The following is a 16,241-nucleotide window of genomic DNA, read 5'->3' as shown; positions in this document are numbered from 1 at the left end:
TCTCATTGTGCTTTTGATTTGTATTTCCCTCATGACTAATGATACTGAGCATTCATGAGCTTATTAGCCACTTGTACACCTTCTTTGGAGAAATCTCTATTCAAATTTTTTGCCCAGTTTTTCTTTTAATTGTCTGTTTTGTTGTTGAGATGTTGAGCTCTTTATATATTCTGGATATTAGACCCTTATCAGATATATTTTCTCCTGTATGTTTTTTCACTTTCTTCACAGTGTCTTGATGCTCATAAGGTTTAAATTTTGGTGGAATCTGGAGCGACTGGGTGGTTCAGTTGGTTAAGCATCCGACTTCGGCTCAGGTCATGATCTTGTGGTTAATGAGTTCGAGCCCTGCATCGGGCTCTGTGCTGACGGCTCTGAGCCTGGAGCCTGCTTCAGATTCTGTGTCTCCCTCTTTCTCTCTGCCCCTCCCCTGCTCACTCTCTCTCAAAAATAAACATTAAAAAAATTTAAATTTTGATAAAATCTAATTTTTCTTTAGTTGCTTTTGCTCTTGGTGTTATATCTAAGAACCCGTTTTGAAAATTCAGATCATGAAGATTTACCCCTATGTTTTTTTCTCAGACTTTTAGCTCTTATATTTAAGCCTTTGATCTATTTCTTTTTTTTTTAATTTTTTAAACATTTATTCATTTTTGAGAGACAAAGTGTGACCAGGCAATGGGCAGAGAGAGAGGGAGACACAGAATCTGAAACAGGCTCCAGGCTCTGAGCTGTCAGCACAGAGCCCAACACAGGGCTCAAACTCACGGACCACAAGATCATGACCTGAGCTGAAGTCAGATGCTTAACTGACTGAGCCACCCAGGTGCCCCAACAAATGATAGTTTTCAATTTGGAAAGGTTTTACATCAGAGTCACTGCATGAGATAGTTGTAGACGTTTAAATAAAATAGGGATAAAAAAAATCCCGTCTCTTATTTTTTGGGTTCATTTTAGAGATGTAATTTGCATGCCATCAAATTCTACCTCTTTGGTTTATGTGTATTCACAAGGTTGTACAGTTATTACCACTATTTAATTCAAAACATTTCATCACCCAAAAAAGACACCCTGTTCTATTAGCAGTCACTCCCAGCCTACCCTTTGTCTCCAACCCTTGGCAACCACTGGTCTACTTTCTATTTTTATAGATTTGCCCCATTCTAGGCATTGCATACAAGTGGGGTCAGACAATGTGTGGTCTTTTGGGACTGGCTTCCCTCACGTAGTATTTTTTCAAGGTTCATCCATGCTGTAAGACATATTAGTACGCCATTCCTTTTCCTGGCTAAATAATATTCCATTTTATAGCTATCTGCCATGTTTTGGGTATCCATTCTTCAGTTGTTGGAGATTTAGGTTGTTTTCACTTTTTGGCTGTTAAGAATAATGCCACTGTGAATACTTGTGTACAGGTGTTTTGTGCAGTTGTATGCTTTCAATTTTCCTTCTCTATACCTAGGAGTGGGATTTCTGGGTCCTATGATAACTCTTCTGTTCAGCTTTTTGAGGATCCACCAGAGTGTTTTACTGCCAAACTGCACCATTATCTTCCCCTTAGTAATATATGAGGGCTCCAATTTCTCTACATCCTTACCAACCAACACTTGTTATCTTTTTTATTATAGTCATCCTAGTGGAGGTGAAGTAGGATCTCATTTGAATTTCTCACTAATGAATGGTATTGAGCATTTTCTCATATGATTATTGGTCATTTGTATATTTTCTTTGGTGAAATGTCTATTTAAAGCCTTTGTCCATTTTTAATTAGATTATTTATCCTTATTATTGAGTTGTGTGTTCTGTGTTATGGATACTAGATCCTTATCAGATATATTCTTTGTGCTTTAAGGGTCATTCTTTTATATATATGTATTATTCCATTTTGAAATATGTATATTTTATATACATAGTATGTAATACATAATATATATGTTGAATTAAGGAATTGTAGCCGTGATGTGCTGAGCCAGGTATGTTGGTAGCACAATCTAACCGACAAAGGTAGGGAATACACAGGGTCATGTATTGTTCAGTAAGATTTATAGTGGTCTTTCTTGCCAGCTGTCATTAGGGGAAGTGAAAACTTCAGACAAGTGTCGGGGTAGAGTATGTATCTTTTAAGTCAGTTCTTTGGAGCATCTGAGAATTCGGAGCTGGGATAGAGAAGGAGGTATTGGAAAGCTAATAGTGTGCAATGAGAATTAACCAGTAAACTGAGAAGTAGAATCTGAAAACCTGGGTTGAAATTCTGGTTCCTACATTATTAGTGTGATGACCTAGGGCAAATTATTTAATTTACTTGATTTTGAACCTCGTTCGTTCATTGTTGCCTTTTTCTTTCCATATTCCAATTACAAATGACTTCTAAAACTGGTGCAGAATGAGAAGCACAGAGGATTATCTTTGTTCTGGACCTATCTTCTAATAATGCCATCTTCAGAACTATGTTTTGTTTGTTTTGGTAGCCACATCACATTTGATTATCCTTCTCTCCTTTTGTCGAGTACTGTTTTTCTTCACTTTGTGTTCTTTAAAGATTTAATCAGCAGTGAAAACAGTTTAATAGCACTACATGTTGTTTTTTAAAGTCCATGCTGTCTTTGAAATCATAGAAGTGTGAGGTCAAGGCTGAGAATACGGTTTTGCAACAAGCCAAGAGAAGCATCTTTCTAAGGGGTTGAATATTAATGACTATCTCACTTTTTCAGCTTCCTGGGACAAAAGGTCTCTCCCACATGAGGTCTGTTTCTTTCTGTGGGTCTGCCTCTTTCCCTCTGTTTTTCTGGCTCAGCTTGTTGGCCTACTCTATAAGTCTTTTACTGTCCTTCTTAGCTTCTGCATAGAGTTTTTGGCCTCATCAAGTATATTTAGGCTTCCATTTCTCATAATCTCACTGTGCCCTACCTGTACTTCAGGGCTTCTTTATCTAAGTCTTCCCAGCTTCTTCTCCCAATGTTATCTCAGTTTCTCAAACTGGATTTCTGAATGAGAGAGACTGGAGTATCTCTTTTTACATCAGGCACATCACTCACTGATTGGTGGCCACTTGATGGGTTGGCTGTCCTTGGGTTAGGGGCCCACCTCTAACTGCCCAGTTAAGGCTGGTCAGTCAGTGTCAAGGGGTCCACACAGGACTTCTGTGGGGCTCTACGGGGGAGATAGTTTGATTTGTTTATGTCTGTGGCTTTGGCAGGCCCTGGAACGGACATTTCCAGATAAACTCACGTGAAATATATGGGAAGGTTGGCTTTCAGTTTGGCTTGGCTATGCACGTTTTGGTGGAGAGTAGAGATAGGTTTCATTTGGGGGCTTTCTACTAGAACTGGCAAGCCGGAAATGCAGACCAGAGGTCGGAAGAGTGGATGTTAGAATAATTTGAATATCTTCTGTGTGGAGGTTCGAGCCCTAAGCTTCCATGACATAGTTGAGTAAAGGCGTACAGAGAGAGGAGAAGGCTGAGGACAATTCAAGATAGAAATATAAGGAAGAGAAGAGACGCTCTACAGGAGAGATCGGCACGTAACCAGTTTACTTATTAACAACATGCTGTATGTGGTTTTTAAAGAGATCAGTGAATCAAAAAAGTTTTTAAATTTCTCCAGAACTTTTAGTATAGTTTTGCACTAATAATATTAACTTTGCTATATTTTTACCCCATCTCCCTTCCTCATAGGTAGAAGAAGAAATCCAGACTCTGTCTCAAGTGTTAGCAGCAAAAGAGAAGCATCTAGCAGAGATCAAACGGAAACTTGGGATCAATTCACTACAGGAACTAAAACAGAACATTGCCAAAGGCTGGCAGGATGTGACAGCAACATCTGCGTATGTCCCCTTGATCATACATTTTTCTAGAGAATGTAAAGGACACTTTTGCTCCTTTTGTCTGGGTAGGGGAACTGAAAGGGGCTGAAGGATGCTTCTGCGACTCTTCTTTATACTACACAGGGCACTCCCCGCCGCCCAGTTCTCAAGTGTACCTGACTCTTCTCTAACTTTGGTCTTTCAGACTGTTCTAGGGGATAGAAAGAAAACCAGCCTCGTGTGTGAGTTGAAGAACTAACATTTACGTTCCAAAAATGTTATATATTGACTTGCCAGAAATGCACCTATGTCACTTAGTCCTCAGAATAACCAAATAGGGTGGGTGGTGAGATAGCCCGAGAGAAGGAAACGGATCAGATAAGTTTTGAGGTCACAAAACTCAAAATGTAGGGGCAGCATTTGAACTCAGATTTGACCAAGTACAGAGCCAGTCTTCTTTTTACTTCCGCATAAGACTCTTGGCTCATCGTCTCTGATATGTGCTGGTGGCAGAGGCCCACCCCTTAATCTTCTTGTCTTTTTGATCACATACATTTTGATACGGCCTTAATCATGATGCAGTTTTGTTTCCTAGCATAAGGAGGAGCCAGCTTCTGGTAACAGATTCTGAAGTATGTTCTATAAATTTTTTTTTATAAGTTTACTTAGTTATTTTTGAGAGAGAACACATGTGCATGAGTGCGGGGCAGAAAGAGAAGGAGGGAGAAAGTCCCAAGCAGGCTTCATGTTATCAGCACAGAGCCCGATGCGGGGCTCGAACTCATAAACCAGGAGATCGTGACCTGAGTGGAGATCAAGAGTTGGACGCTTAACTGACTGAGCCACCCAGGTGCACCTGAAGTCTGTGTTCATCCATGCGCTGAGCTGGTTACCAGCAGCAGTGTGGCTGACTGCATCTTGACATGACAACACTAGGACACTAGGACACTAGGCACACACTAGGGTGTCTACCCCCTTTGGTCCACTTCCGACCCATATAAGTCCATATAAGATTCTTTGTGAATCACCATAAACTTTTTATTTTTAGTATTTTTTCTTGATGGGATAAGTAAAAATGCCTGAGCATCCCTGTCAATAACAGGAGGATCTTAACCTCTTTGTAGCTACCATATTCGTTTGGTTTTGTTTGTCCTTCATTAATCCCTGGGTAGATGGGAAGAGGAAGGTGGTAAATGATAGCTTTATGCTATAGCAAATATCATACTTGAGTCATTTTCAGTATTCCGTCGAGAGTCCACAAGTCCTTATGTGGTAGCTCTGCAGATGTGCAAAATTAAAAAAAAATTCTTTACGGCCATATAACTTACTTGGATAAAAAGTACGCAGGGACCTTACCTTGCTTCTGGTCCCTTTTTAGGGAATAAAGTTATAAAAGGCATGTGAGGAATTTGATTTCATTTTTGTTTGGCTTTAGTGGAAAAGAATAAGAGGTATAATTTCAGCCTCTGGCTCATTTTCAGCTTTTCTCTATGACTATTTTTACCCCTTACCCCGATTTCCTTGGCCCCGCCTTTATAGGCGTCTGTTTGGCTGTCCTAGGGCACTGCCGAAGATTGAGCCTGCATGATGGTTAACGATAAAACGATGTGATGATGTTGTCCTGGTGGTTATGAAGGATTTGGGATGTTCTAAAAACAATTTTTTTTTAAAAAGGTTTTTGAGAGCTCTCCAAGAGGTGGTGATCATTCTTTAAATTATTGCTATTCGAAAAGGTTAGCTTACCTTTTCTTTACTCTGTTCTTTTATAATTTAATATAGATACAAAAAGACCTCTGAAACCTTATCTCAAGCTGGACAGAAGGCATCCGCTGCTTTCTCATCTGTTGGATCGGTCATCACCAAAAAGCTGGAAGATGTAAAGTATGTCCTCATTTCTCCTTGCTCATTAAGTAGCTGAGGCAAATTAAAATACGTTGTGGTTGCATGTATTTCCTGACTTTGTGGATAATGCTGGATTCTCCTGTCTTCAAGTGAGGGAGGCCTCTCCTTCAAACCAGGACCTGAAATATTGTCTCAGTTATTTTAGGCGTGGCCTTCTGGCTCTTAGGCATAGCGTTGAAAATAATCATCTTGTGAGTACTTTTAAGGTTGTTGGAAAATTCTGGTTGTGCATTTGTGTCCTTTTAGTCCTTCCTGATCATGCAGGGTAAGTATGTCTCTTGTGGTTGCAAGTTTGTGGTTGTGGGCCGAGCCTGTGGTCCTCCTGGCGACAGGTCCAGGAGTGCTGCCTGCACGCGTGGACCGAGACCGGCTTCAGTTCTGCGTGGTACACTGTTACACCATGGTGCGATTACCACATGCTCATCCGTGTCCTGGTTTGTACTAATGTGTAATCTCTCTCTACATTCATGCCTAGGCCCACATCTTGATATTGAGCTTTGCTTTTTGTTTTGCATTTATATTTCAGATGAGTCTGCATAATTTTCCTGGCAGTTTTAATAAAACCACTTCACAGTGCTTTTGTGCATCCACCCTGCTCCCCCCCCGCCCCGCCCCCGCCATGTTGATTCAAATAGCACTGAAAGTGACAAACATGGTTTAAATTTGCTGTGCTTCTGTTGGCATGAAAGTGTTTTTGTTTTACTAACAAAACCCTCAGATTGCATGACTTTGTGTTTTTCATTTGTGGGGAATGTAGCTTTTACAACCAGAATTTTGTTGGTTGAATAAGTTTCGCAACCAATGTATATTTATTACGTACCCAAAAATCCAAATGACTCCTTGTATTTGGACCATCATCATTCTAAGCGTCTGTGTAATAAACATAGCTTACTTGCTTTCTTTTGACAATTTTGTACATCTCTGAGGTGCTCTCATGTCTTTCTATGCCAGCTTGATTGTCTAGACCTTTAGAGTCCAGTTTAAGCCTTACACGACTTTTAAAAAGTAGGTTATTCCATTGTTTTAGATTTACCAGAACCTGCTTTCTTTTTTAATGCTTACTGTGGCTTCTTACAGAATGCAAGCCTTTTCACATTCCTTTAGGTAAGGACAGCTTGAACCATCCCTGCAGCTGTAGCCGGTGTCTAAGACAAGTGTGCTTAATTAGACTTTATTATGCCACGTTGGATGGTTGTGTTCGTCCACTGCATACTTTTCTTGCGTTTGGAATATCTTTTTCCTTAGTGCATACCTATTTTTAAGGGAGGGTTTTTGTATACCGTGGGTAACGGATAAATTAAAAGAAGAATAATTGGACACTGTGGTTCAGGGATATGGAAATGATTTTGACATTTCTTACTTTTTTGTTGTTGGTGGTGGTCAAAAGAAGCAGCTCAACCATGGCATACAGAATTCCTCCCTTTTAATGTCTGACTTTGTTTGTTTTTGATGCTTTAATTTCTTTGGTGCTTTTGTAAGGATGTTGGAATTCTCCTTCACGTGGGTCCCATTATGCTTCTGTAATAGAGTGCACATGTGCTGCCTCATGATGTCAGTCTTCCGTCTTCTACAGGTTACTCTGATCACTTTTTTTTTTCATTGTGGTAAAGTAGACGTAAAATATACCCATTACTCTGCACCTTCCAGTATTTGTTTTACTAGCTTATAGTTTTTACTATTTTTTAACTTTCTTTACACTACACTCTTTGCATATGCAGGTAAGGAAATTTCATGGTTGCGAAAGGAAAAATAGCCTATGAGGCTAAAAAAAACAAACAATCAACCACACACACATTAAAAAGATGTCAGCCCAAACCACGCCTTATAGAAGGAATCTTTGTGATGCTGAGCAAACCTCTTCTCTGTCTCCCATACAGACTGTTTATCCAATTAATAGAGAAAACTAAGCTGGAGAAAGGTCTTTAGAGTGTAAGCAGGAAAGACAACATGGTCTGCTGCTTCCATCTCTGTTCTTCTAGTGCGAATTATGTTCTCAGTCACTTGCTATAGTCTAGCTGTTTGTCTGCTTAAGTGAGGAAACTTAAACTTATCGCTGAGGCCTTTCTGGCCTAGTGACACTTGGCCCAGGAAGTCAGAGCCAACCATAGGGATAAGAAGATCAAGAGATAGGTGGTTTTGTATTTTTGGTATTCAATTAAAAATGGCCTCAGTGCTTTAGGCAGCTGTTAAGACCACTTTATCCACAGTCGTTTGAGTTGTGTGAATACGTATTCAGTCACGGGATCCATTCTGCTCCTGTTAGACTGCATTTTGTGGACAGGCCCACGGAATATAACCATACATCAGATATGGCTCTCATACTGAAAGACCTTGCAATCTTTGAGCGGATGGAGTAGGGGAAGGGGGTTGGGACTAGGAATAAGTTAAGGTGGAAGAGCCCTGTTAACCCTGGATTATATAACAATGTTAGACGTGACAGAAATAAAAATGTAAAAATATTTATGTACGTGCTGTTGGGGAATGTTTCATCAGTACACATCCCTGTTCTTTCTCTGTAGTTTTAAGATTAAGCAAATTCACATAAGATGGCTCAGGATGTGCTGTCTTATTAATTGACCAGGAACAGATCAGGTATTGCCCCTCTTTTCTAGCTCCTTATACAGTCAACTTTTTTTATTTCATTTAAAAACTATAATTGAGATTACACTCTGCCATTTTTAGTCCTGTTTCTAATAATATATTGTGTATCCATATGTGGAAGTTTAAGTAAGACTTTTGATCAAAACCTGGAAATGAGAGATACAAGATTATTTTCTGAAGGCTAAATTTTATAAGTCTCACAGATTAAAAGTTGGCTAAAGTCACTTAAATTTCTCGGCCAAGAAGCCCTGATTGTGATCTGATTTCGTGTGTTCACATGTAAAAATATATGAGAACATATAAAATAGAAACACATCAAAACATACATAATAGAAAACCTGTATGAAGAAAAACCGCATCTTTGAGATCAGTGAGTCACGGTGGCAAATACTGGCCCAAAAACTGTCCAAGGAGAGGAGGCTTGGAAAGTAGATTTTGAGGGTTTCAGTCCCAGCAGCAAGGCCTTTGCTCCCATGGAGACGATGTGAGAGGCCTCTTTTGCCAAGTGCTTGAAATAGTTGCTTAATCCTGTCAACCTCCCTTTGTTTTGAGTCCCTGTGTACCCAGCAAGCTTGTGGCAATGATTTCACTCTCGGACAGAAATGTGGTTGATTTGCTGACATGAATTGTTAGACCCTGCAACAGTTTTTAGGTCACATTGTCAATTAATAAACTGATACTTGGGATTTAGATATGTTCCTTACACCCCAGGTGGGTGTGCAAGGAGGAGGAAGTGGAGGAGAAAAGAGAGAGGTCGGTTTTTAGTCCCCCGAGAATTAGGTGTCTGTGACAGCTGGTTCGAGGGCCAGATGTGGGACATGGTAATGAGAACTATCGTGGGAAGCTCTTCAGGGACAGCCAGCCTTTCCCCTCAGGTGTTGTGTTCATATCCACCCATCTCATATTTGCTCATTGTCTATACATATGTGTTGAGCATTGATTCATGCCTTTAAGTTTTTGAGAGAAACTTTGGAATTTTTTTGAGAGAAACCCTTCTCATTTTCCTGGGTGCCAGTGTTAAACATCAATTTCAGTGTTACTAATAGTATAATATAGTAATTCAGCAGCTTCATTAGTCAAGAATTTTGATATATTTAAGAGGAAGTGCTAACTAACTTTGCTTTTATTTCCAAAGGAAGTTTCTCCTGTTTACGTGTGTATTTCTTCATATAAATCTCTAGATATCTTTTTTTGTTTGTTTGGGACTCATTAAGGTTATTCCAGACCGTTCTGTTTTGCTGAAAATTTTCACCCCTTAACGGGAACAGAAATGATGTCTTCTCTTTCAGAGAGTACTTTTCGATTAGAATTTGAAAAGCTTTATTGAACTTTTCTACCTTTCATGCCCATATTTCCTAATTTTAGTTACAAGTTTTTGTTCGTTCATGCTTTCATTCAGAAGTATTTATTGAACGCTAACCATGTGCCAGACCTTGGTCCAGACCGTGTGGTCCGAGTTACCAACTGAAATAACAACTGGGTGCAATGCAAACGTTTTAAAGACTGCACTGTAATATGAAATAAATGTTAATGTGTGTTTCTGTTAAAGTCATCTGTAGTAATAATAATGGTGAATAATTATGTCCCAGGCAAGGCTCTATATAGTCCCTCCGAAGTAAGTGCTGTTATTTTTTTGATTTTGCAGAGGAGGAAACTGAACCATAGAGAGGTTAAGTGACTCCCCCCAAGATCACACAGCTAAGTGGCTGAAGCCCAAGCTTTGAACCCAGACAGCACCCTGGTTCTGGAGCCTGTATTCTTCTCTGCATTGTTGTGCCTCCCCAAAGTGATCAAGGTTTAAGAATAGGCCCCTCCAGGCACTGGCCAGCAGTTACTTTGGCTTATCACTTACAGCCAAGAAATTATTGTGAGGGCACAATGGAAAAATAATACATAGATAGCTCTCAAAAGCGTGTCTGGCACCTAGTAAGCATTCAAACATGCTAACCATGAACTCTTTCTTTTCTTTCTCTGCGTAGTACCTACCACTTCCTTTCTTCTCTTTCCTCCCTTTATGTCTCCCCTTTTATTGTGATTGGGGATGAAAAGATCAAGGAACTTTTTTTAAAGTTTTTTAAAAGTTTTTTAAAACTTTTTTAAAAGAATGACTTTTTTTTTTTTTTTTACATATTTTTTTATCTTAGAGAGAGAGAGAGAGAGAGCACAAGGGGAAAGGGCAGAGAGAGAAGGAGACGCAGAATCCGAAGCAGGCTCCAGGCTCTGAGCTGTTGGTACAGAGCCTGACATGCGGCTCAAACTCACAAAATGTGAGATCATGACCTGAGTCAAAGTCAGACGCTTAACTGACTGAGCCACCCAGGTGCCCCAAAAGAATAACTTTTTAAAAAAATGTTTACTTATTTTGAGACGGAGACTGCTGTATTCCCAGCATTATTGTTTTCTCTTATTTGCCTTATTTGTGAGTTTCCTCTTTCTTCCTGGTACCTCCTTACATTAATGTTCCACTCCCATCCCTAATCAGGGGAGACCCCTTGATTACACACAGGCATAGCTCTGCACTGACTTCTTGTTTTCATTCTCCATCCCCTGATAATTTGGGGCGATGTTTACTATTCAGTTTTTCAACTCTCATCACCTTGGTTTATTTCTTATGTAGGATAATCCTGAAGTAATTTGTGCCCTGGATGTTGAATTTACAGTCAACTTGATGTATTTAGAATTCATTTTATGATCATTTCTTCCACGTTGCCTTTGCCTTGTTTCCTCTTAACTAGCTTGTATGCTGGTTCAAGGGGCACAGAACCCAGAAAATGACCATTGGAAGGAATGAATTTTAAGTGGGTGTTTAGGGACAGTGGCTACAGTTAGCTATGGATTTCTGAAATTTGCACTTTACGTATTTCCTCATTTTGTTGATACTGTTGAATTCATTCAGGGAGTCCCACGAACACGCAGTGTGTCATACATCCAAGCCATCACTCCCCTTCTTTTGCCAGAATTTGGTAATTCTGCCAAAATGAATGTTCCAGTGAAGAGTCTTGGTTATGAGGAACAAAAAATTAGGTAAACCAGCTTCCCTAAGAAGGAGAATGTGTCGCACAGAAAGTTCTTTTGGAATCTGAGGAGAAGAAAGGTAGCAAGCCCTTTCCCCACCCAGACGAGCCCTGCTGGTTGGAAAGCTGGTAAAATCAAGGTTGCTTCCAGAAGCCAAGGAAATCGCTGTTCCTCTCTCACCCTGCCCTCTTCCTTGCGTGGTCATCTCTGCTTCCTTTCTTCTACCTCTCCGTGCACTATATTCAGTCCTTTCTTGGGAAACTGGCTGCTTCTGCATTCTTGCAGCCTGTACCTCCTGGTCCCGTGAAAGGCCTTCCTCAACGTCTAAGCCCACATAACTTTTCAGCTCATGTACCTAGCCATTAACCAGTGGTTTAGTGTACAAAATCCCAGGATAAGAATCTTAATTGTCCTCTTTTTTTGTTTTTTCTTTCTTTTCATTCACTCCAAACAGTTTGCAGATTACCAGGAGATTAGTTGTGGTGGGTGGAGTTCTACTGATGCAGTTATCATTACTGATGATGATGGAAGGGGGCTGTGGAAATGTGATTAGACAGCCTCTTTAGAAGGCTCTAAACTAGTGTAAACGATTGTAATTAATAGTAATTAATAGTATTGTAAACTAAGAAGGATGATTTTTATGAATCTCTATCCTTCAGGTATGGATCTAGCCACTGCAATAGATTAAGCAAGAAAAGCATTAGCCAATTCTCCTAGAATGTAGTCTTGTACCCCAGGTATCTACCACTGTTATAGTATAGAGAGAATGGTGAGCTGCCTGGATTCTTTCCTGTGTTACATATGACATTAAGTATGAAGATGTCCAGATACTTTACTGGTTATTTTGACTATGTGAACTGCCAGCGTATTTTGATTTATATCTAGGTCATACTTCATGTCACTACATATTAGTGCAAAACTAGATTTGGGGAGCTACTCTTAAAACACACTGTCATGTGTAACAACTGATTTTTTGAGAAAAACTTAAATCACACATGCAATGTTCAAATATAATTAAGAATACCTTGGACTGTCCAGCTTACCTGAAGGAAAGATTTCCTACCAAAGCGGCTATGCCAGTGATCAAAATATTGTAAGCATAGTAATCATAGCAATTTCCAGTGACTTTGTGAGCCCAAGAATTAAAGTGCTTTCATCTTGCGAGGTGGTCTCTATGGGAGATGGCTGAGAGTAGATAACCTTGAGCCTGAACGGTCGGTAAACTGCATTGCCTTTGAGAAAGAAGTTGGTGCTAGTAAAACAAAGGGCCAAAAATGACCATTAAGAACATTTAGTTCATTGGGCTGAAGTACAAGTGTCTCTTATTAGAAAATTGATACTACTACTAAGGAGTGATCTCTAAATCACTTTCAGTTGTCAAATAGGTGATTTATTTTGAAGCCTTCCTGTTTTGGTCTGGTCACAAATATGTGGGAGAAAGGCAGCTGCTGGTGCCCTTCACCAGCCTCACTTGTGCGTGTGTGTATCTGTATGTGCGCTTCGTTTTTTGAGGGGAGGCGGTGAACATTGAATCAGGAGTCCCAAAGACCCAGGTTCCATCCTACTGTGACCTTGGGTAAATCACTTAACTTCTGAGCCTCAGTGCTTGATGCCCCATAGATACAGGTGAAAAGCACTGTAGAATTTTCAAAGTGCTATAAAAGTGCAAGGTTGAATTATTAGCTCTGTCAACTACATGGGTTAAATTGGCTCTTGAACGGGCGTCTGGCTGGCTCAGTTGGAGCATGCGACTCTTGATCTTGGGGTCCTGAGTTCGAGCCCCACGTTGGGTGTAGAGATCATTTAAATAAATAAATAACTTTAGAAGAACAATAAAAAATTGAATCAAAAATAATTTGCTCATGAATACAAGTGCATTGGAATAATTTTTATCCCCTCCACCTCAAAAAGTAGATAAATCTTCATGGTGCCAAAGGAATGAGCCCCTAGAAAGCTGCGTTTTATAATGTCTAATCACGATACTAACTTCATGTCTATCTCTTTTTAATGCTGCCTCTTAGTATCCGCTCCATTCAACATTCAATTAGCATGCCTGCTATGAGGTAAAGTATTTTATTTTTACAAAATGTAGCTGATCTTACTCTTTCTTATTCTTTATTTCAATGTGTAACTTGAACTGTTCTGAAGCAGGGAGCTAGGATTCTGCTCTAAACAAGCTGCGCGTTTAACGCTGTATCAGTTTTCAGTTGCTCCTTCTATAATGTTAAGGTGGGTGCAAGTGATCCAATAAAGGTTTGTGATTAAAAAAAAAGTTATTATTTCTACTTTATTTTGTAAACCTATTAAATTGCTTCATATTTTAAATCTGCTTAACTGTAAAAGTGAACACTACCCATCTAATAAAGCTCTTCGTAGATAACAGCTGTCCCACCACTTCTGTCTGCTAAAGCTACTCGGCTTTCCAACCTCCCTATTTCCACTTCCCTCATCCTATTCTGACATTTGGAGCCAACTGTGATTCAATTCTGCCATCCTCTTCCATCAGGAAACAATGTGCAAGCAGTGCATGTTACTGTCTCATTAACCTCTCCAGAGAGGCAGGGGATTTTTAACAACACATGCTTGGCTTAACCTTCAGTATACATCAGAACTACCTGGAGAGCTTGTTAAACCCCCTGCTTGCTGAACCCCGCCCCCTCTGGTTTCTGATTTCTATAGGCTTGAGGTGGGAACCGAGAACTTGCATTGCCCACAACTTCCCAAGAGCTATGGATGCATCTGGGGGACTACCCCTTGGGCCTGGTTGCCCATCACCACTGTGGAAAGGAGAGAACCCCTTGTTCCCTTCTTCACCTTTTTCATCTATGTAATAGGAAGGATATTTGAGGTCAGGTGGATAGTTTAAAAGCTTCGGAAACCCAGACGTGAGTGACATAGGTTCTGTGATCCTCGTTGATTAATATGGATGAGTGTGAAGACATGGGAGAGGATTTCGGTGGGCTCAGAGTGCTCTGTCAGTTGGGGCAGCTTTGTGATGTAGGCAAAACCACATTTCTGTGCTTCTTCCTTCCTTTTGGTCTCTCTTTCCTCATCTCTGCTGCTGCTCCCTGGGAACCAGGATCCCTGTTGTGGAAACTCATGTGGTCTGCTTGCCCTGCTTGGTGATGGGGGTTCATGTAGGACTCTTTGCCAGGCAATATGTGAATTTAAACACGAGTTTTAGAGTATAGTTACCTTAACCAAAATTAAACTGATCTACGGGTGGCACACTTAGATGGTTAGAGAAGTGACAGAATTCGTGTTTTACCGACTTTGTTCCTTCTCCTCACACATGTACTTGACTACATCTATATCATGTATATCTGAGACAGGCTGTTTGTGGAACTGAAGGCATTGTTGTAGAAATCTTAGACCAGAATTTGGTCATCTTACCTAATAATACATATTTGCCTCTGTGCCTGCACAGACATACACAGCTAAGTCTGTTTCTTTGCTGATTGAGAATAACTGTGAAGAGGAATACAATCAACTAATGATGTTTCAAAATCAGTGAGTTTTTTTCAGCGTTTGTAATTTTACTGTTTTTCTTTCTCTCCGTAGAAACTCCCCAACTTTCAAATCATTTGAAGAAAAAGTTGAAAACTTAAAGGCAAGTAGAGATGAATAGAATCTTAGTGATGTCTTGCTTGGTGCCTTAAATTTTTTTGCTGTGGGTAAATTATTCACATTACTCTTTCTTTCTAAAATATTTAGAGCCTTGATGACTTTATTCTTTACATTATTATAGGTGATATGTACTCTTTTAATCAATGTTTTGAGTGTATGTTGTAGCATGGTAGATGCTAAACGCTGAAAGGAAATGTGTAATTTAAAAAACAAGTAGTACTTGAGAAGTGTGTACTGCTCCAATACATTTGTAATTTGACAAAATTTAATATAAATTTTATTGTAGAAAATTAGCAACAACATCGAAAAGCCCAAAGAATAACACACAAAAAATTGGTCCTGTCCCCCCGGAGCCAGTGATATGTATGTAGTTGGACTATAATGTTAATGCTTTAAGAAGGGATTAACCAGATACAACATAAACATTTTCCTTTATCATTAAATATTCTTCCTCAATATTATGTTTAATGGATGTTTACATGTACCTTGTGACAGATATTGATTGTTCAATCTTCAGTCATTAGACATTTGTATTATGATGGTGATCACTATTGATGATTCACTGTTTTATTTTTTGATTGCTTTGATTACAGTGAAGGTGGGCATTTTCAGTGATTATTTTTATTAATTTATAAATTATATTTTCAAAATTATGTTCAAAACTATAAAATTATTAACTCTTAGGATCACAAGCGACCAGAAAGGTTGTCTGGTTCCTGACCAGTTCCCAGCCTTCAGTTTGGGCAAAGCAGTGTTTCATTTCTTCCTAAACAAATCCTGATAATTAACTGTGGGTATTTTTTAAGGATTAAAATTATTATCTTAAGCGTTTTATATAAATCTGCTTAAAAACAAATATTCAGATTTAGTCTTTCATAATCGTAACCAAGTTACTTATTTTTATTTTTTTTTATTTTTATTTTTTTAACGTTTATTTATTTTTGAGACAGAGAGAGACAGAGCATGAACGGGGGAGGGTCAAAGAGAGAGAGGGAGACACAGAATCTGAAACAGGCTCCAGGCTCTGAGCTGTCAGCACAGAGCCTGATGCGGGGCTCGAACTCACGGACTGTGAGATCATAACCTGAGCCGAAGTCGGACGCTTAACCGACTGAGCCACCCAGGTGCCCCTGAGTTACTTATTTTTAAATTTTTTTTTTTCAACGTTTATTTATTTTTGGGACAGAGAGAGACAGAGCATGAACAGGGGAGGGTCAGAGAGAGAGGGAGACACAGAATCGGAAACAGGCTCCAGGCTCTGAGCCATCAGCCCAGAGCCTGACGCGGGGCTC

The 16,241-nt window shown here is 39.6% G+C and overlaps 1 protein-coding gene across 6 annotated transcripts in view; it reads left to right on the top strand.

The window, feature by feature from the left end:
* The window catches only part of TPD52 (tumor protein D52), a 111,166-nt gene that overhangs the window by 90,126 nt on the left and 4,799 nt on the right, over positions 1-16,241 (top strand). For 4 of the 6 annotated variants that reach the window (XM_011291336.4, XM_019822803.3, XM_045050171.1 and 1 more), the window contains 5 exons: positions 3,677-3,825; positions 5,584-5,685; positions 6,784-6,810; positions 13,344-13,385; positions 14,884-14,932. In XM_011291336.4, the coding sequence (XP_011289638.2) occupies positions 3,677-3,825; positions 5,584-5,685; positions 6,784-6,810; positions 13,344-13,385; positions 14,884-14,932 (369 nt within the window). The remainder of the gene's footprint in view (positions 1-3,676; positions 3,826-5,583; positions 5,686-6,783; positions 6,811-13,343; positions 13,386-14,883; positions 14,933-16,241) is intronic. The other 2 variants (XM_045050169.1, XM_045050170.1) reach the window with 2 other exon arrangements.

This window comes from Felis catus, chromosome F2, assembly GCF_018350175.1.
Source record: "Felis catus isolate Fca126 chromosome F2, F.catus_Fca126_mat1.0, whole genome shotgun sequence".
NCBI classification, from domain to species: domain Eukaryota; kingdom Metazoa; phylum Chordata; class Mammalia; order Carnivora; family Felidae; genus Felis; species Felis catus.
Note: the sequence above shows the minus strand (reverse complement) of the source record. Positions and strands in the feature narration are given on the sequence as shown.